This window comes from Pogona vitticeps, chromosome 2 (assembly GCF_051106095.1).
Source record: "Pogona vitticeps strain Pit_001003342236 chromosome 2, PviZW2.1, whole genome shotgun sequence".
NCBI lineage: Eukaryota > Metazoa > Chordata > Lepidosauria > Squamata > Agamidae > Pogona > Pogona vitticeps.
Window position 1 is genome coordinate 53,030,560 of NC_135784.1, and position 22,542 is coordinate 53,053,101.

At 39.7% G+C, this 22,542-nt stretch overlaps 1 protein-coding gene and 1 long non-coding RNA gene across 2 annotated transcripts in view; one reads left to right on the plus strand and one right to left on the minus strand.

The window, feature by feature from the left end:
* ITPR1 (inositol 1,4,5-trisphosphate receptor type 1) overlaps nucleotides 1-14,565 on the plus strand; it is a 272,527-nt gene extending 257,962 nt beyond the window's left edge. Inside the window, exons 60-61 of the mRNA XM_072989461.2 lie at nucleotides 676-837; nucleotides 13,065-14,565. Of these exons, the coding sequence (XP_072845562.2) occupies nucleotides 676-837; nucleotides 13,065-13,151 (249 nt within the window). The 3' untranslated portion in view covers nucleotides 13,152-14,565. The remainder of the gene's footprint in view (nucleotides 1-675; nucleotides 838-13,064) is intronic.
* Nucleotides 1-22,542, minus strand: part of LOC144586664 (uncharacterized) — a 35,437-nt gene that overhangs the window by 4,717 nt on the left and 8,178 nt on the right. The window lies entirely within an intron of this gene.

Consider the following 22,542-nt stretch of genomic DNA (forward strand, 5'->3'; position numbering starts at 1 on the left):
AGATAAACACTGGATATTCCAGATAAAATGTTCCCCTTCAGAAAGGAGACTGTTGGAAAGAAATCATGCAATATTTCCCCTCTATAGTAACATTCTTTCTATAGTAACATTTGCAAAGTCAACTTAGTAAGCAGGCCCAAACTTCCTTGTGAAAATGTTGGAAGCATTTCAGAACATTTTGTAGCATTGGGCTTCTCAATGTGAATTGGTACAAACTGATGTTCCAATGTTCTTGATGTACACTCGTGTTCGTTGTTTTGTTCTGTAAACATACTACTGTTTAAATAAATCTCTTATTGCTCAGCTATGGGGACCTCAAGAAATCTTATCAGTAGAGTTGAAGACAGCACAAATATTTCATTTTTATTTATTACTATTAAACATGAGAGATTTTACACTGTCACAGCTAAGAAACTTGCAAGAAAAGATTGACTACAGATACAACCTTCCTCCACCCCAAAGCTCCTTTTTTTGTAACTTCTGATCATCATTCTTTTTATCAAAGAGGCTAGGTAATATTTTATTTTATTGACTCCAAGCTAATGAGAAACACGTCTCTAACAATACAGAATCATACTTAATGCCATCCTTTTATCCTTAAAATTCACATAGGTTTAACCAAGGCTACTAAGTGATTCAGCATTCGTTAATGTTCTTTTCATGTCTGAATTTCAGGAAAGGAATTTGGACTGGTTCCCTCGGATGCGTGCCATGTCACTTGTGAGCAGTGATTCTGAAGGAGAGCAAAATGAACTAAGAAACTTGCAAGAAAAGCTTGAATCTACCATGAAGTTGGTATCCAACCTTTCTAGTCAGCTGTCTGAGCTTAAAGATCAGGTGAGGAACATTAAGAAGATATTGACTGCAGATGAGGAGTATAAATGTGGCATATAAGAAATCTGGCTGGCATATGCATTAGCATGGATGGGTGGAAAATTTCTGGATGTGGAAATCATTGTTATTTTAATCAAAACACCTGATGCACACAGGGTCCCCTATATGGTGTATGTTAGTGGGCTGAGCTTCTCATATGGCACGTAGGCAGAGCTTCAAAAATGCACTCGTCCACTCATCTGTGACAAGTGAAAAAATGCTGCTTGATGAGCCACAGCTCCTTGCCTTCTGCCCGTTCTCTCTCTCTCTCTCTCTCTCTCTCTCTCTCTCTCTCTCTCTCTCTCTCTGATCCTGTAGTCTTCCCCTTCCCCCCTACCATTGCAAACGGGAAACAGCCGTCTTCTCGCGAGAAAAGAGTTCGAGCGGCACATAGATGCATAGCTCTGCAGGAGAATGTAGAGTAGCCCTATGCTGGAGAATATAGGTTAAGAGGCGGGCGCTTTTGCTTTCAGGTTTATTTTTACTGGAGACATTCAAAAGAAAGGCATTCAAAATACATGCTTCATGACCCCACAGGTACGCAGGTAATAAAGCAACCCAAGTCTGAGGGTATAATGCGAGTAGATAAATAGGTACCACCTCGGTGGAAAGGTAAACGGTGTTCCATGTCTAGTCACACTGGCCACGTGACCATGGAGGATTGTCTGGAAACAAATGCTAACTCTATGGGTTGGAAACAGAGATAAGCACCGCCGCCTAGAGTCGGACACAACTGGACAAATTGTCAAGGGGAACCTTTACCTTTACACATTGTTATGTAGAAATAAAAGTGAACAAGTGCCTAGTTTAAATTTAAATTTAAACATAAGTTGAAAGGCTATAGTCCGGTCATGCTGACTGGTGAAATTTTTGACTGACTGATGAGACATTCTAAAACATTTTAAGCCCTGCACATATTTATTTATTTATTTGATTTATACCCCGCTCATCTGGTCAAATCGACATAGCCTATGTCTTGGCTAGTATCTCTCTTGGTGGAAGAAAAAAAGGCTAATTCACAGGCTTAAGAATTTAATCTTCCTTGAGAAAGAACTGGCAGGATATACAGTGGTGCCTCGCTTAATGAGCGCACCATTTAACGAAGAATCCGTATAGCGATCCCTTTTTGGGGATCGCTATACGGATCTGCCCCAATCGCCGCACTTGCTTTGCGACGATTGAGGCGTCCGGCGGCCATTTTGGAGCCGCCGAACAGCTGATCAGCGGCTCCAAAATGGCCGCGGATGGCCCGAAATGCCCCCCCACAGCATTTTCACGACCTCCGTAAGCAAGGGGAGGGTGCGAAAACACTGATAGGGGCCATTTCGGGTCATCCGGCGGCCATTTTGGAGCTGCCGATCAGCTGATCGGCGGCTCCAAAATGGCCGCCGGACGCGAAAACATCGCTGGAGGGGGTAAGTTTGGACGCTTATTGGAACGCATTAAACTAAGTTTAATGCGTTCCAATAGGCTTTCCTTACCCGCACAGCGATGTTTTCGTATAGCGAAGGTTAATCCGGAACGGATTAACCTCGCTATACGGGGCACCACTGTAACTCAATTTTCCTCAAACACAATAATCCACCATAGAAAGGCACTCAAAAATGTATGTATCTCCACTTCCTTGTGATCTTCTGTTCATGGGTGAAAGGTGTGAAATAACCTCAGAAGATTCACTGCACTTTCATAAAGTGTATTCCCACCGTAAAACTCAGTCTTAGCTTTAAGACAACATGACTTGTGCCTCCTCGTACCTCTCTAAACATTTCTTTGGACTAGCAACTTGCAGTTTCCAGTAGACCAAAGTCCCATAGGGACTCAAGACAGTCCACAGGCAGTAACTCTGCAATAATCACAATTAGAAATGCCATGAGATAGAACATTAAAAAACAAACTTATAAAGGGATTAAAAACCAGCATTAAAAACACTTTTGAAAATATTTTAAGTCATTTAAAAGATCTCTGAATTCCATAGATGAAACATTCCAGAGACCTCATTTGCTGCTCAAAAGCTTGTCTGTGGAAAGCAAAGAAGAGAGGGAAGGGGAAGACCTGTTTGTTTTTTTTAGGGCACTGCATTTCACAGCCTAGAGTGGCCACTGAGAAGGCCCTGTTTTGTGTCCTCACTTTAAAAAAAGCCTGCCAGAAGATCCATCTATCTCCCAGATGGGAAGTAATTAAGGCAGGTGTCACTGTAGCCAGATCAGACCTCTCAAGGAAAAGGTGCAGCTGCCTCCCCAGTTTTAAATGCGCTACTGCTGAAACTGCCTATAGGCCCAGGTTAGAATTCAGGAGCATAGCCACACTGTGGACTCAGCTTTTCAGGGAGAGTGGCAAGCTGACTTAAACTTTTCAACAACAGATGAAAAGAAAAAGTGACAAGTAGGTTCAGAATCCTGAATGCCAGTTTTAGCAATGATCAGATAGAGACAATGGGAGTTGTTGTTGGGACAGAATATGGAGAAACGGAATGGTTTCCTATAGGCAAAGTTGTCAGACAAGGGTGTATCTTACTCCCCTGTGCGTATAATCTGTATGCAGAGCATATCATATAGAAAGCTAGATTAGATTCAGATGAAGGAGGAATGAAAATCTGTAGAAGAAACATCTATAATTTAATATATGCTGATGATACCATATTACCGGCAGAAAAAAGCAATGACTTGAAATGACTTCTGATGAAGATGAGAAAAGAAAGTGAAAAACCAAGAATGCAGTTGATCAGTAAGAAGACACAAATAATGTCTGCAGAATAATTGCACAGTTTAATGTTAACAATGAGTAAAATTAAATTGTTAAAGATTTTGTATACATTGGCTTGATCAGCAATCCAAATGGAGACTGCAACCAAGACATCAGAACAAGACTGAGCTTGGAAGGGCAGCAATGAAGTACAAAAGATCCTCAGTTGTAAGTGTGTGTCACTGGAGAGCAAGAATAAAATCATTCACACTGTGCTATTCCCCATTATTTTACACATATATGAAAGCTGGACAGTGAAGAAAGCTGAGAAAAAAACTAAATGATTCCTTCAGAATTGGGTGCTGAAGGAAAGATGAATAATTAGGTCCTAGATCAAATCAACCCTAAACTCACTGTAGAAACAGAAAATGACAAAATTAAGGCTGTCATACCTTGGGCATATTGTGAGAAGTTCAAGTCACTAGAAAAGACAATAATGCTGAGAAAAGTAGAAGGCAGCAGGCGAAGAGGAAGACCCAGTAAGACACTTGTTGACTCTATAAAGAAAATCATGGCCTTTAGTGTTAAAAACCTAAGCAGGCTCTTAATGGTAGGACATTTTGAAGCCATTCAGTTCATAGGGTAAGTTGGAGGTGACTTGTCAACATATAATAAGAAAAGACCTGACCCCAACCCTCAAGAAGTGGGGCGGAAAAGAGCTTTATACTTTCCTCCCATCTGTTTTCCGACTGCAACACCTGTCCAGCTGCCATTCCCCCCAACAGAGTCCCACACACAAGTTTGTCTTCATGTCCTCCCTCCAAGGTTAAACCAATCTCCTTTGTACTTTCCTTTTATGTCTTATATTCAACATACGTAATTATTCTTGTTACTCAGTGGATTCTTAACCGTGATATCATCCTGTACATTTTAAAAGTGCACTTCACTTCTGTTCTTTCCTCTTCAGTGTATCTAATAGTCCTAGATTAAGGAGGAAGCATTACACAATGTTAGCATCCCTATTATGCTAGAAAATATAGAAAGGGTTTCAACAACATTGGTATCTCTTGTATGCTGTGCAGAGTCTTTGCTTGCATCCTGTGTTACCTTTCCCCAGGCATGTTTGAACTGGTCCAACAAAAGTTTTTTCTATGTTGTGTTACAGTTCGCTTTTAATCTATATTTTAATGTTATTCCACCTAAACATGAGTCAGTGAGCAACTGACATATATAAATAAGTAGTATCTGCTTCTTTGTTTCTGGAAACCTGGCAACAGTAATTTCTACTCCCCCTGAGGAATTGTCATTATATACCATAAAGTCACTTTTGACTTAAGACCTCCCTTTGAATTAATGATCATCAAAAAAAAGGGACGTGGTGGCGCTGTGGGTTAAACTGCAGAAGCCTCTGTGCTGCAAGGTCAGAAGACCTGCAGTTGTAAGATCGAATCCACGCGACGGAGTAAGCGCCCGTCGCTTGTCCCAGCTCCCACCAACCTAGTGGTTTGAAAGCATGCACAATGCAAAATGCGAGTAGATAAATAGGTACCACCACGGTGGGAAGGTAAGGGCGTTTCGTGTCTAGTCACACTGGCCACATGACCACGGAAGATTGTCTTCGGACAAACGCTAGCTCTGTGGGTTGGAAATGGGGATGAGCACCACCCCCTAGAGTCGGACGCGACTGGACAAATTGTCAAGGGGAACTTTTACCTTTACCTTTTACCCTAAAGGTTAGCAGCCATATTCAAGTCTTGCAAAGATTGTAGTTCATGTTTAGAGGCAATGCACCCCATGTTTTCTCTTCCTCTTCCCCTGCTGCCTTCAGGTTTTCCTAGCATCGTTGTCTTTTTCAGTGAGTCTTGCCTTTGCATGATATACCAAAAGAGCCGTTTTATTCTGAACCTCCTACAACTTCTTCAGTCTTGGATTAATGTATAATGCTGAAGAATTCATTCATGTCTAATTTGGCAGGCACTGAATGTTTCCCTTTTGCCTTTGTAAAAATGAAAGAGGATGACATTAGGTTTCACAAACTTCTTCACTGAAAAAGAGGATGGGAAACCGAGTTCATTAATAGGAGAGAACTTTGGAATTTCCCCTAAGTGCTGTCATTGAGCCTGCCCTGCTTAATTTGTAGCAATTATGTGACCAATCAATACATCACTTTCTGATTAGGAACAACTTGGTCTAGAAAATACACCTGGCTGTGAGTTTGGTCTGAATAAATTAATCAGGATGCTCTGCTTTCTCTGCAAAGACTGAAGTTGGCATTAACACAAATTTAACATGCCCACATGAAAGCATCATTTAATTAGCATGAGTACTGTAGATATTTTGATGAGTAGTTTCCAACAAGGCCACTTGAATTTTAATGGATTCCAAGGTGTTGGTTTGTTAGGGATTTTCTTTGTCAACAACTAAAGCCACATACTGAAAGCTATGTCCTGCTTAAGCTTACTTGGGAGCAAAACTGTCAAGATTTGAATGGGGTCTCTTGCCTTTTCCACTACAGAATTAGGACCTGTCATATCCATTCTTTGACTGTGGTCATCTAAGTGGGGATGGGAAATTTTGATAGATCCGGGATTTGTCCTGAAGAACTTCCAGGAGCAGCACAGACTGTAAAAAATACCAAAAACTGCAGAGTCCAAAACCTGAAGTCAGTGGGAGTCTATATCCCATATTTACAAAGATATTTTGGGATGTTAAATGGTACACAGGGCTAACTGTGAACTTCTTTCCTGAACAGAAAGCTAAGGTGGACTTCTACTAAGCCTTGAAGCTGCACCTTTTCTCCAGGGGAGCGACATTTAGGTATCTGTAGGTGTGGGTCTGTCTCATAGAACCCCCAGGAAGGAGAATTCTGGGATTTGTAGTCCAAAAAATAAAAATCCTATGCCTAATTACCATCCAACTCTTATTTGTTGTATGAGTAATGTTCAGGGAATTTTTCCTGCCTGTAATTTTTGCATTTCTGTTCCTTCTAGCTCTGGTAATTTTCAGTCATTCACTCACTGTAATTCCTCTTGAGCTTACACTTCACTTGGACAAGGATTTTTCATCATGATGTACATGTTAATCTGCCCACATATACAGTACTAGGATGTCATTGTTCCCTCTCAGTGACTGTCAGACAACTTCTTCTAGTATAATCACTTGAGAGTACCTTTTGATTTTCCATTTCCTCACCTTTCTCCCAGGCTAAGGATAACTATTAGCCAATTTAGGGTACACTCTGTGTATTTGAAGAGGTAGGATATGTGTGTATTCTGTGCCGTCAAGTTGAAACTGACTCACAGTGTCCCTCATAGAACTTTCAACGTGAGTGAGATATTGAGGGAGTGGTTTTGCCTCTCTCCCCACAAATTTCCATGGCCAAGTGAAGATCTGGACACATGTTTCCTTTGTCCTAGTACGTCGCTGTTCACTACGCCTACAATCTGCAAGAGCTTGTACTGAGTAAAATTTACCAGTGTTTAAACACTAAGGTGCCCCAGGAATTTTTGTTAATTTCAATTAGATGTCAATTGAACTTGCAGAAAGTGACAGTAGTCCCTTTTAGTTCTCCCATGTGAGGGAGATATAAAATAGGTGAAACAAAATCTCATTACTTGCAGACATGTATAAAAAACACACATAAACATTTTCCCCCACCATAATGAAAATGTACCAAATTCATGACAGTGCTATTTTGTGCACATTCTTATAGATATGTGTAAAGATAATAGTTAAGCTATTATCAGCTAAATTAGCTAACAAGATGAGCTTCAGATTCTTTATCTCTGATTCATCACTCCATTCTACCTGATACATTCTGTGAAGTTTTTAAAGTGAAATTCTCCGCACCAGTTATTTTACAGTATGAGCATAAGTATATATAATCTTTAAACTTCTAATACTTGGAACACATCATTTTATAGTTTTATATGCTTTTAACTCACCATTGTTAAAAAGAATTGGTTCTGGAGTAAAATATATAGCAAAAAATGATAAAAAGTAAAATACTTGTGGTTTGATATTATGCATTGCATTGTTTGCAGAATAATCACATTTTTCTTGGGAACATTTTCCCCTTTAAAACAATATACTGTAGTTGCAAAGTAATACCCGACTGTGTAAAGCAGCCTTTTCCAACCTGCTGGTCTCCAAATTGTTTGGATTTCAACTCTTACTAGTCCCAGCCAGTGTGGTTAGTTGTGAGGAATGCTGGAAGTTGTGGTCTAAAACGTAGACTAGAATAATGAAGTTGGAAGGGGCCTGCTCAATGCGTGAATACAAATCAAAAGATATCTGGCAGGTGGTTGTCTAAATTTCTCCCGAATGCCTCCAGTGTTGGAGCACTCACCACCTCTTAAGGTAATTGATTCCATTGTTGTACTTCTCTAACAGTTAGGAAGTTTTTCCTGATATTCAAATGTGGCTTCATGTAACTGGATCCCATTTTTGCATGTCCTGCCCTCTGGGATGATCGAGAAGAGATCTTGCCCCTCCCCTGTATGAAAAGTATTTGAAAAGTGCTATCATATCACCCCTCAGTCTTCTTTTCCCAAGGCTAAACATGCCCAGTTCTTTCAGTCTTTCCTCGTAGGACTTGGTTTCCAGCCCCCTGATCATCCTTGTCGCCTTCCTCTGAGCTTGCTCCAATTTGTCAGTATCCTTCCTGAAGTGTGGCGTCCAGAACTAGACACGGTACTTAAGATAAGGCTTGTTGTTGTTTAGTCGTTAAGTCGTGTCCAACTCTTTGTGACCCCATGGACCGGAGCACACCAGGCCCTCCTGTCTTCCAGTGCCTCCCGGAGTTTGGTTTAAAAAAAAAAAGGCTTAACCAGTGTGAAATAGACGGGAATGAGTACCTTGCAGGATTTGGAGAGTGTACTTCTGTTAATGCAACCTAAAACAGCATTTGCTTTTTTTGTAGCTGTTGGGTCATATTCCGTTTGTAATCTACGATGATTCTAAGATCCTTCTCATTTGTAGTATTGCTAAGCCAGGTATCCCCCATTTTGTAACTGTGTGTTTGGTTTCTTTTTCCAAGGTGCAGTACTCTGCACTTATCCCTGTTGTTTTCAGCCCAGTGCTCAGGCCTATCCAGATCATTTTGAATTTTGTTTCTGTCTTCCTGGGTATTAGCTATTCAACCCCATTTCATGTCATCTGCAAATTTGATTAGCATTCCCTATATCTCCTGATCCAGGCCATTGATAAAAATGTTATAGAGCACAGGGCCCAGGACTGAGCCCTGAGGTACCCTACTTGTTACTTCCACTGAGTTTGAAAAGGAGACATTAATCATCACCCTCTGAACATCCAGCAGCAGTAATGTAGTAGTAATTCATCATTAGAGTCTCCCTAGGGAGCCTCTTGCCCCCCTCAAAAGGAGAGTCCAAAAATGCAGGCAGCTGATCAGAAAATGGAAACATGTCTTTTATGAGATATGTGGCTCTTAATTGTCTATTCAGAAGTTCAGAGGAAATAGGGGAGCTGAGTAGCTCATTGTACCTGCTAATCAGAAAGTCCCAGGCGTTCAACCCTGCACTACACTAGCTCCACTACACCACTGTCTGGAGGATATCAAGTAGGGGGAGGCTAATTTAAAGTATATGCAGAAATACCTGCAAGAATGGCATATGGGTTCTAATTGATCCCATAGTTCTTAAGTCATAAAACAACACACTGTGTCTTTGACCAAACAAAGTACACGATCCAAAAACAAGGGTGGGTGATACCTTTACTGGACCACTACAGCCTCAAGATGAAAACAAAAAACAGGCATTAATGTGCATCTCTGAAATAATAATATTTGTGTAAGTATAACATTGCAATGATCATGAGTTCTAACAAAAAAATTCACCTAACTTGTAGTCATAGCACACACTATTCCAGCAGTCTGTGCATTATTAATGCTTCACAACTACATGAATAGGGTAGAGAAAACACTTACATGAAGTACATAGTTGCTGTTGCTTTTTGTTTTGCATTCCAAAAATCGGATCTGACCAATTCTGAGGGTGCCTCTACTGGGCTGGCTGCATCCCTAGACTCAGTACCGTGTCTGATGAGCACGTGTTTGGATCCCATTTGGTCACAGCCATCTATTCTACCCTTCATGTAACAATCATGGAAGACCTTGAAGCTTGAGTTTGTTGTCTGAGATTGAAGTATCTTTATGGACTGAACTCCCCTCCCCAATGATTTGATTTTCTTTGATATAGTTTTATTTGGTTCTTGCTTGTTGTTTCCACATCCAAAGACATTTTCTTTCTTGTGAGCCATGTTTTCACTGCCAGCTCTGGGTAGTGGCCATGCAGCCTTTGTGTACTGAATAAGAGGGGCGCCTGGGGGTCTTCTGAAGGCGCATTCTTGTTATGATCCTCATCCTCTCACCAGCCATGAAGATAGAGTATGTCACCAGGTCCAACTTCCAGATTCTGCTTCTGCTGCAATGCCTTTTTGGCTGTAAAATGTGGACTTTTGTCCTCCCCCCCCCCCCACCTGGCATCTCTTCCTCATCAACCTTCACTTCCTCCCATCTCCCTCATTATTTTATCAGCACATTATAGATTAGAGAAGTGACCTAATACTGACATTTCCCCTTTTTTAAGTATAAGCACTTCCCCCCCCCCCGCAAAGCGGTTGACAGGGAGGCAATATTTGAATTGGGAGGCTCCCACTGGCAATATTACTGAATAGGAAGTGCAATATTAGTAAACTCCACCACAGATACAACACTATAAACATATAAAATAAAAGAAGGGATTTGATCAGAACAAAAATGCAAATTTGAGGGGAAAAACTAGTCCTAGTAAGATGTCTGGATGTTGTGGAATTTCTGTTAAGCTTCGGACTTAATGAAATGTAAAGGTGTACAGGTGTTCCATTTGGAAGAGCCCTAATAAATGTTAGAAATCCATGAACATCAAAAATGCTGTTGTTTCTACATCCAGATTTCTGTGCAAGGAAAACATTCTGGAGGATTTCCTGGGTTTTTTAATTTCAGTTTGCTAGCCATAGTCGGTTTCTTCTAATTCCCTTACTAATGGTACATTGGTGAAAAAGTTAAAAGTTATAATTTATCTAGAATGTGCATGTGTTGTTCATCAGCCACTGGCTCATCTGACTTGAAAGTGCTAGAGCATCCTCCTCCTTGTTCTGCAAATTTTTCCTTACTCGTCACTCCTAATACCACTTGTACTAATTTTAAGTAAAGTGATTTGTTGACTGAAGTAGACAAAATGAAGCAATGATGTACTTCTGCCGGATACCCCTTTCTTTCTTACAAGAGCTTGAAAGAACAAATTCTGACCTAAGCATCTGAAGATGTGAAAAGTAACTACTCATTTATAAGATTCACTGTGCCCCTTGTAACTTTATGTGCTTTGGAGAGAGGAAAAAAAGCTTCAGCCATTCCAGTAGGGAATCTGTACAAATAAAAACATTAGAGAATGAGTATAAAACAATTGTTTTGAAAGAGATATGGCAAGGAGATTTAATTAAATAAATCAGTGAAGTGATTTGGGAGGATCTCAGGGGGAAGAATAATGAAAAATGTGAGAGGGTAAAGGAAAACTCTTATAAAGTAATATGGAGATGGTATTTAACACCAATGAAATTGAATACATTGAATAAAGAGTTATCATCTATATGTTGGAGATGTAAAAAAGAAAGGCAAACATACTATCGTGTGGTGGGCATGTGAAGGCAGACAGAAGGAATAGATGATTATATTTAATGAGATTAAAGAAATTCTAAAGATATACAAAGATGCCCAATGTTAGCATTGTTAAATATATTTGGAAACTGTCAATTAGATAAGGGAAAAATGGAACTAATTGTTATGTTAACAGCAACTAGACTGATATTAGCAAGGAACTGGAAAAATAATAATCGATTGATGTGGGAAGAATGGTATAATGAAATGTGGAATCTAGCTATTAACAATAAATTAACTTGTGAATTGAAAGTTAGAAAAGGATTATTGAAGGAAAATAGTTTTTATGGGATTTGGAACCCTTATATAGAATATGTATTTACACACCATAAAGGTTATACCCCAACACAAGAATCGTTATATTTTTTGAAAGAGCTGGGGCACATGATATAAATTAAGATTAAATATGTTGATGATAATTTATATTTCCAATGAGGGTGGGTTACACTGTATATTTGAGTTGTGGTTTTATTTGTCAATTTATGTAGTTGTTATATTTTGTTACAATAATATTTAATAATAAGAAAACATTAGGTTTTTACTAATTAGGGAGGTGAGGGTGAAATGTCTCATGGCAATTCATAATTTCTCATGGTTAAGAAGCACATTAACATGGAGCAGGAACAACAAAACAATTGTCTGTCTGTCTGTCTGTCTGTCTGTCTGTCTGTCTGTCTGTCTGTCTGTCTGTCTGTCTGTCTGTCTATCTATCTATCTATCTATCTATCTATCTATCTATCTATCTATCTATCTATCTATCTATCTATCTATCTATCTATCTATCTATCTATCTATCTATCTATCTATCTATCTATCTATCTATAAAGTTACATGTGATTCCCCCTTAAAGACTAAAGGTGGTATCCTATGTAGTCTTTTTTGCACTGCCAACTCCAGCTGATGAATTACCCTTCAAATAGGGTCGTGTGCCTTGTTTTGGGACACGTGCACATGACTGAGCACCCGAATTGCACCTTGATCCTTGCTGCTGCAACTTCACAGCTGGATCTCCGTATCGCATAGGTGCTGAACAAGCTACTAGCCTCACAAATTTATTTCAGTCAGAACTCTCCTGAAGTACAAGCTACTTCCTCAGACACATGATTTTACATTTTATCATGCATTCGTGGTTTTTTTCCATATATTTGTTTGTTTTGTTATGTACACTGAAATAGGTCATCTCTTTGGAGGCTTTTGAGTTGCACTTGCATTTCATGGTTTTTATATCTTTTTTTTTACTTTATTTTCTTACTTAAATGCCACATTTTTCTACATATTTAGAACGACCACACTGTAATTTCCTTGCCTGTCTACTCTGAAGAAAGTCCCTCAGAGTTAAATAGGAAAGTGTGTGCACCATGGTAACCTTAAATGTTTGGTCTGAGTCCTCTCTGTCTCCTTTTCAGCCTTTTAGACTGGCATTAGGTCACTGAGAATATCATTTTGAAGATTACTTGCTAATACATATGCCAGTATCTTCTCATCCCGTTCTCCATTCTGCTACACAGTTTTTTGTTTTGTTTTGTTTTCATGAGGAATAAAAGATATACTTGGCACTAGACTGTTTCTGTCCTTTCCCCAGTTTCCCCATTGCACTTCCCCAACTGTGGAGAACAGAGTGAAGGGTGATTTTGTCTTTCCCAGTTGTCTCAAGTGGACTTTTCCCAGAAGTTGAGCTTTCAGAATAAAACTTAAAATTATATATATTTAAGGGTTATTCTGAAAGCCCATCGCTCATTCTGTGGTCTGACGTACAGGAAGTGCCTGTGTCTCCTGACTACATGTTTAAATTTTCCAGATGACAGAGCAGAGGAAGCAAAAACAGCGTATTGGTCTCCTGGGACATCCTCCTTCGATCAACGTGAACCCACAGCAACCAGCATAAGTCGGATGAGTGGCCTGTCTCCTCACCTTACTCCCCCCTGCCCTCACTTTGTAACAAGAATTGAGATTCACTTAAATAAGTAAATCTCTTAAAGCTGCTTCTCTGTACTCCTAGCTCATGTAAATAACCCTATTTTTATACTGCCTGTATAGGACTGCTATGAGAAGGTATGGACTTATATATATGGGCACATCATTGGAGAGGGGAGTACATTGTGCCCTCCAAAAATGCCTTTTTATAGGAAGAAGTGAAGGGCACACCAAACTTGCACTTGAAAATGATTATTGACTAAAAGAGTATGTGATCTGTATTTTGTATTTAAGAACTTCAGATAGTTACTATTTATGTTTTTTATACAGTTGTGCAATACAACTTATGCAATCACACTATACTTGCTCCTTACTCCTATATGTCCTCAAGGGAGTGTGTACATCTTTGCATCTGGTATTGTCTTATACTGTTTACTAAATGGCATCAAATGACAGTTGAGCAAGACGGCTGCCAGAGTTATTTTCCTAGCGAGGTTCCGTTCTCCAGGGCATTTTTGTAACATATGGTATTCCAAGAGATTGATGTGTTGTGGCAGTGCTGCCACCTCTTCCTTCAACCAACTTTCCTCTTGATTTACTTTGAAGAATGCACAGGAAACAAACAAGGAAGTTCTGAGATGTTTTCTTGAGGGTATCCGCCGTCTTCCTGCTAGCCATTATCTCAACTCAGTTTTGAACTATTACTTAGTCAACAGTTCAGTGAATCCCACGTGTAGAAGAGCCTGAAGCAATCATATATGAAGAAGTCTTGAAGGGATTTTCTTTTCTTTATGGAAAATTTAAACGAGGATGCAGTGACAGCTCATGACAGTTATGGGGTACCTCTCCCCCATCCCAGTCCATGAACCAGCCATGCTAGGATTGTTCCGTACTGCTGGCAGATTGCCATAATTGTCTCCGTTTTTGTTTTGTTTTGTTCTTTTGTGCCATATTGGTTTAGAAGGACCTCTAAGAATTTCAAACTCTACCAGGTCACTTTCACATCTACCTTTTGTTGTTATCCTGACAGAAGTACGTTTCTCTCAGCCATATATTGCACCAGTTGAACTATTCCTTATAGGACTTGTAGCTGAGCACTGATTTTATAATACTTGCAAAAGAGCCACTGTTTTTGCGTAGTGTTTTTGTTTCCCTTCCATTCTTGTCACATTTGTTGTTCCTAACAGCCAAAAATTATGATCTTTTATATATACATATACATATATATATATATATATATATCTGTTGCCTAGTTTTGTATATGGTCCTCATTTTACAAAAGCTAATTCTCGGCTTTTAAAGAAAGCAGAGAGATAAAGAGTGCTTATAAAGTTTGTAAATGCATAAATATATTTAAATAAAAGATAAAATAATAATGTACAGTGCTCCCGTGTGATGTCACCACCTTCTTCAGTAATATTACTGTTTTTCCACCCCAGTTCTGCTCTTCAGTGTTATAGGGATCTGGATGAAAAACATACAAGTGGGCTCGATTTCCTTAAGGTAAGACCCAAATAAGAAAGACTTTTCCAGAATCTGCAGATAGTTGTTACAAGGATCTATATACAGAGGGGCTGGCTGTGTTTCAGATAAATGAATTGTGAAACCAGATTTATTACCTGCCCTTTTATTTGCATGTTAACCTACTGGCTTAGCTACAACCTCTTCAAGCCAGCTACTGGCACTATTGAATCCTAGGTAAATCAATCTGGAAAATCATATTTCACCTGATTCTGGAATGGGTTCTATTCTGGCCTGTATGACTCGGCATGAAGGTATGAAGCTTTCACAGATTTGCATTTCACATTATTGAGTACAGCACCAAGCATAATGTGAGGAGCAAGAAGGGGCAGTAGCTATGATCTAAAAGGAGTCAGTTCCTCTAGTCAGATACTTTGTTCAAAGGTGTGTTTCAACTATCTGAATCTGATGTTGGGAACCCGAAGAGTAGGCATTGTGTTCATGTACAGTCTAACCCACTGCTTAATCATTTCCCAACCCAAGCCAATAGAGATGGCACCAGAGATACTGTTAACAACTTCAGAGGTGATCATCTTGGAAGACATCCTGAGTCTACACCAAGGCTGCCTTATTTGAGTTGAGAATTTTATGTCTTCCTTGATGATGGAACTGACAATACATGTGGCACAACACAATATGAATATGGTGTTTCGTGTTGGGTAGGGGAATAATGGTTGATCAGTGTTGGAGGGAATAATGACTGTCATCTTGAACAGGTTATTATATCATCAAGTTTCACTTTCAAACAGTCTGTAATCTTCACTGGATAAAATATCAATGTTCATGGTTTGCACCCAAAGAATAATGAATCTGGTGGGCTCTTTCAGGTCTTGGGTGATTTATTTTTGGCAGTGTTAGCCAGCAGGTTCTCCATGACTTTATTCCACTTGGAATGAGAGGATGATTTGAGTTAGCAGTACAGTTCTTCCCAAACAATCTTGACCCAGCTGTAGGACCACATCAGCTTCTTCCTATTGTGAAGAGCTGAGGGTAATGGAATGAATGAACTTTAAAACGGAAATGGTAAAAGTCCTGGAAGATCGTAGAAGATGTATCAGTAATTTAATATATACAGATGATACAATATTACTCCTAGAAAACAGCAAACAGTTGAAAATGAATATATTTGAAAGTGAAACAAGAAAGGTGTTTCACTTTCAAATATATTCCAAACATCTTTCATTGAGTATAAAACTAAGGACTACAGAAGAATTGTATAGCTTCAGTATTGCCAGTGAAGAAATTGACATTGTTAAAGCATTTTTATATCTTGGTTCACTCCTCAATTCAAATTTTTGAAAAATGATTCATTTGAAATGTGCTGAAGGAAATTGCTATGAATACAGGAGACTGATAGAAAGAAATTAAGTGGGTTCTAGGTCAGATCAGTTCTGACCTCTCACTAGAAGCTGAAATGGCTAACCTGAGGTGAGATAATTGTGCACTGTATATATCTTGTATAGAAACATGTATCAGCATACATGGTGAGTGACTGGGTTTTTAAAAAAACATTTTTATTTAGAATATTAACAAACTGATACGAAACACAATTTTAGGATAGAATTGTAGCAATGAGCTTTGCAGGAGAGGAGAGAAAGAAATACTGTATGGCTTTATTTTTAAATACAATGTATGTATACTCCTGTAGAGTCCCAATGAGATTATTATTACATAATTTATTTATACATTTTAATAACAGTTAAACACCAGTCACTAAGAGTTACTTCTAGAGACTTAGACAGGTAAAGAGAGCAATATATGAAAGAAAAAAATACACAAGAATAGTAATAATAATAACGTCTATAGCCATTGTACCCATAAAAGCAAAATGCAACATAAAAACAAACAGCAGGGGATAAAATCTAACAAGTCACAGATATTATGTTTACATTAGTAAAGTACACGTTGCAACTGGCACTTTCTTAGAAGGTTGAGAAATGAAAAACTCATCCAATATGGCACTCAAAAACTGTAGGCTTTGTTACATTCCCATACTAAATTTCACAGGTAAATACAGGTATGGATGTGAGACAATGGATTAATGCAAGAAACTTTTGAAACCTTTTCATAATGTTTATCTGTTGAGCCAACTCACCAATTGACTGTAAGAGATCACCTGGGCAGGGCATTTGCTCCATAAACTGTACTTAAGTCCCTTAAGTTCCTAGTTTTCGACCAGCATTGACATCTTAACACTGGTATGAAATGAAACGAAGGGTGCGATTAGGCGTATCAATCTTCGTGGCCTGGATTGGTCTAGATCACGGGTCCCAAACAATGTTCCATGGGCAACATCTGGCCCACGTTGCCATTTTGTCTAGCTTGTTGCCTTCACCCATGAATGCAGGTGTGTGTGCATGTGTGTGTGTGTGTGTGTGTGTGTGTGTGTGTGTGTGTGCGTGCGTGCGTGCGTGGGGCAAGCGGGGCATGCATGCAGGATGGGTGTATGTGCGGGCACCTGTGGGTAGGTGGCCAGGCAGTTGTGTATGTGTGTGGGCAGGCGGGAGAGTGTGCAGTGGGAGTGCGTGCGAGGGGTTGGGAGTGAGTGTGTGTGGGCGGGAGTACCCTGTGTTCCTTCAGCTTTCGAAAATATTGCAAATATATTATGTGGCCCTCTGTGTGAAAAGTTTGGAGACCCCTGGTCTAGATCAATGGTTCCCAACCTCATCACAGCTGGTGATGAAGGCTCCTGGGAACTGCAGTCCAAGAACCTCTGTGTTGCCTAAAGTTGGGAACCACTGGTCTACATCATACTGAACAGGGTCACTGTGAAATGTGGCATGTCATTTTGGGCAATCCTTGCATCCACATGCATTACCCACATGCACACCCATTACACCTCAAGCAACTCAGTTTACTTCAATCTAGACTGATCTTCTTTCTCCTTAAAGGGAAAGGAAAACAAGATCTCGAGAAATCCCCCTTCTCTCCCCAACTCTGTTCTTTGTTTAAGCAGCTTAATAATCTTGAAAAATGGAAAGTTACCTTCTTGCTTGTTGATTCACAATGGCACAGACATTGTCTGGTCACTGGAAAAAAGGAGCAAAACAAAAGACTTAACTGGGGGACAAATAACCATTTGATTGCACACTAACTGGTTTCTTGGTTGATTTTCTGTTTTTTTTTCCATCCTTCAACCAATTGTTTCATTTGGGGGTGGGGGGCTTTTCAAATAAACAAAGGAAATAATCCAGCTCTTACATAGTACTGGATATGATTTTTGAACTTCTGAATTTTTAAAAAGAACGTTTTTAAAAAAACCTGAACTTTCAGGGTATCAGCATTTCTCTCTCAATGCTATGGCTTGGCCCATCCCCTTAGCTTTTATAATTTTATAATTTCTGCCTGCCTTCAGTAGGTTATATGCTATGTCAGCAAAAGAGATCTGCAGAAGGAGGGTATAATATTGCCTTCTTGCTTCCAAAGGGTTAAAATTAACAATAAAATGTTTATTTGATCTTTTTTAAAAATGCAAAAACAGATTAAACCAGAAAACTCAAGGAAGGGATCACAGGAAATGGAAGAAACAGTAGCTGTTGGAAGTGGCAAGGGGGTTAACTTCCCCCAACTCATTTACCCCATGCTCTTCCAGAATAAAAGAAAAAAGACAGTGATGTGGTACATATGCTTATCTGGAAGATCCCCAAAGAGATTATTCAAAATAATTGGTTTATTGTTTATTGTGAGACTGACTTATTACTGGAAAGTGAACTATAATTACTTTCAATTAAAAATAAACAAATATCCATTATCGCTATTACTTGTCTATCATGTTTAATTTCCACAAGTTTGTACATATCACAAGGCAGAAGAAAATCTTATTCAAGTTTATCTTTGAATAAACTTTTTTTCTTTGCAATTGACAAAAGTAAAGGGCATCAGAACAGCAGATGGTTTTGTCATCATATGTTTCATACTGCTACTTAGTCTTACTTTTCCTGTAAACTGGCGCAGAAGAACGTGACACAAGGAGAGGGAGTAAAGGTATGTCTTCTCACTACAGGTATAGGCAAAATAATGCCTTGGCTCTAATTATCTCATTGACTTCTAAATTGTACTTGTAATGTAATTCCAAACAATAATTCTGCTTGTCTGACAGTATGAATTTTGCTCCTTTCTTGAACAAGGGCTTTCATGGGAGTTTTGAACCTTTGAGTCCTTTGTGTTTCTGAACAGAAGAAACTTAGGAGACTACTTAAGTTTCTGAAGACAGTGCTTTTGAGCACCTCTAATGCGGTATTTAGAATCCGGTCATTGAGACTTAGCATGTTACCTTTCTGATAGCAGCACAGTACTTTTTGCAAATTGAAAGATATTTGCAATTGGTGTGAAAAGCTAAGAGTACAAACCACATGAGGAGACTAACCATGCACTTGAAAATTGAGAACTGATGTTATTTGAACACAGACAAATTTCTATGCAAGTACACACTCTCTCTCTCTCTCACACACACACACATACATACACACAAACACACACACACACACACACACACACACACACACACACACACACACAGAGAGAGAGAGAGAGAGAGAGAGAGAGAGTCTTTCTGCCAAGAAAATTAAGGGTTATGCTGTTCTTTCCTGAACTTATGTTTCAATTACAACAATCCTGTGAGGTAGCTGGGGCTTGAGATACAGGGCAGATCGAAGGCCAGAAATATGCACTATAAACCAACCACCCCCACAAAACATATTTTAAACAAAATTTATAATTAGTTTGTGTACATTGTTACTCACCGTTTACTATATAACATCAATGTGACTAGCTATGTTATGAAGTATCATGTGTTTACAATACTTCCTTTCCTGACATTAGAATGGGGTCCTCTCAAGAACCCAGTCGGCTCCCTCTGGATCATTCTTCCCTTGATACTCCCCCCCCCAAACTGACTTCTGTTTTTTCACCAAATCTTTGTTTAAACCAAAATCAAAGTCATGTGGCCCTCTTAAGAAGCCTATAATAATTTTAAAAGGTGTGCTGTATTACAATACTATAGCGCTCTGATGCGAACTTGTGCTTTCAGCCCTGCAGATAAGTCATGCCCAAGTGCAGCTTGGACTGTGATTTAAAGAAAGACTAGAGGAGTTGTTCTTTTCAGCAAGTGAATAGTTCACTCCCCCCCAATGAATAACGCAGGTGCCCACAATCTTACTACAAGAGAAAAGGGAAGTTCAGATGCCCTATTACACTAATGAAAGAAGTAACTGTATTTTGCAGTTGTTGCCACCAACAGGAACTATTTAGAAGTACTGTAACATGCTGCATTTCCACCCATTACAGTCAGACCCTGCTCTTCCCAGTCTTCGCCTAATAATCTTAAAATCAACATCACACTGGATTCCTAAAGTATATGATTTGGTGGCTAGAATCTAATGGGGAAATGGCACTGGTGTAACTCCACTGACATAAATTTCAGCTGTGAATTGCTGGAACCCAAGACTGCACCCACATTGGCAGTTTTGATTCACAATCTGTATTATAGCTGAATTTATCATCAGTAATCACACACAGTCCATGGATTGATTTGGAACTTCAGTGTTCACACTCAATGCAATGTGACTTGCATTTCAGCCCACAGGTCCCTTCTTTCCTCTGGCTCTCGCCCTGCCAGTCTTCTATCAAGCCACTTGGCTTCAAAAAGGGTTGTACAGGGTTGTGGAAAAGGTTGCAGAGTTCCAAAGCCCTTCTTTACATGTATAGAAATACCACATACCACAAGAATAACTTTTATTTCATCTGGATTCTTTCAATTTTGTTCATAACTTTTGATGTTTTTTCCTTGTCCAAAGATGATATAGCACTAAAATAGTATACCCTGTTTCCCCGAAAACAAGACCTAACCTGAAAATAAGCCCTAGTGTGATTTTTAGGATGCTCGTAATATAAGCCCTACCCCCAAAATAAGCCCCAGTTAAGTGAAACCTCACGCTCCACCATTGTGCAGCAACCAGAAGATGACATGATTGCACTTGAATAAATTTAGACAGCTGTATATGAAAGAAAGTCCTAATGTGCTGTTGTTGTTTTTTGTTGTTGTTTTGTATTTTTTGTTTTAGCAAAATTTAATATAAGACCCTGTCTTATTTTCAGGGAAACATGGTACTAGTATCTCAGCACTAATGATAAGGTGAAAAGGTTATCTAATGCTATTTTTATATGTGTAAAAAAAATCAAAAGACTACTGAGGGGGAAGAATGGGAGGTCAGGTGTTCATACAGTTCTAAACATCATGCCCAGACTGTCTTCATCACTGAAACACCACCTATGGGCATGCCCCATCATTTTTACAAGAACTAATGATCTGATCATTAGATCATTAGAGTAGTCCTAGAATGAGCTGGAATTTTTAGCATCTATACATTACTGAAACAGGGACGTCTACATTATGCTCAGGCATGTCGTCAGAAACGCTGACGGTTGGATTCCAAAAGATCTCCTGTATGGACAATTACTGCAGGGAAATCACCCCAGAGGGAGACCATAGCTGTGCTACAAGCTGTGCAAGCGGGATCTGAAGGCCTTAGGAATGGGCCCTCAACAGATGGGAAACAATGACATCTGAGCGTACAGCCTGGAGGCAAGCAGTGCATCACGGCCTCTCCCAATTTGAAGAGACCCTTGTCCAGCAGGCCGAGGCAAAGAGGCAGTCCCGAAACCAGCCAAATCAGGGAGCTGGACAGGGGACAGGTTGTATTTGTCTTCCGTGTGGAAGGGATTGTCAGTCTCAAATTGGCCTTCTCAGCCACACTAGACGCTGTTCCAAGTCCTCCATACAGAGCACGTTACCATAGTCTCTCAAGACTGAAGAATGCCTACATGCCTACAATGATCTGATGACATGGCAAAAAGTCCGTTCAAATTGTTTCGGCTTGAAAAAGGCAGAAGCCCCCTGTGGCAGAAGAAAAAAGCATGCTGGGAACAAAAAGCACCAGATTCAATTTGACATTTGTGTCCTGAATTGAGATGTACTATAACCATAGCAAATCCCACAGCATTTGATTGTTTAGTTATAACCTATAAAGGCATTTTGTCTCCTATGTTCTGTTTTGTCTCCTATGTTATTTAACTTCTACATGAAACCACTGGGAGAGATTATCTGGAGTTTTGGGGCTAGGTGTCACCGGTATGCCGATCACACTCAACTCTACTCCTCCTTGCCACCTAAACCTGAGGAAGCTACTTTGGCTCTAGATCAGTGTTTAGTATCAGTAATGGACTGGATGAGGGTGAATAAATTGTAACTTAATCCAGACAAGACAGAGATACCATACTCCTGATCAGTCAAAAGGCAGATCAAGGAATAGGGATGCAGCTGGTGCTGGATGGGATTAGAATCCCATTGAAAAAACAGGTATGTAGCTTGGAGGTGCTCCTGGATGCCCAGATCTCAGCGGTGGCCAGGAGTGTATTTGCACAATTAAAACTAGTGTGCCAGCTATGTCCCTTTCTTGAGATCTGATCTGACTACATACGGGCCCTTGTTACTTCTTGGCTAGATTACTGTAATACACTCTATGTGGGGTTACCCATGGAAAGTAACAGGAAACTTCAATGGGTCCAAAATGCAGCAGCCTGATTGCTGGCCGGGGCTGGTTACAGGGATCACATAACCTCCTTCTCTGTTATAGCAGCTCAATTGGCTGCCAATCAGTTACTGAGCACAATTTAAAGTGCTGGTTTTAACCTATGGAGCCCTAAGTGGCTTTGGTCCAAGCTATCTCAAAAAACATATCTCTCATTAGGTTTTAAGATAATCAGGAAAGATCCTTCTCTCCATACCACCACCTTCACTGGTGTATCTGATAGGGACACAGAGGGCCTTCTCTGTTGCTTCT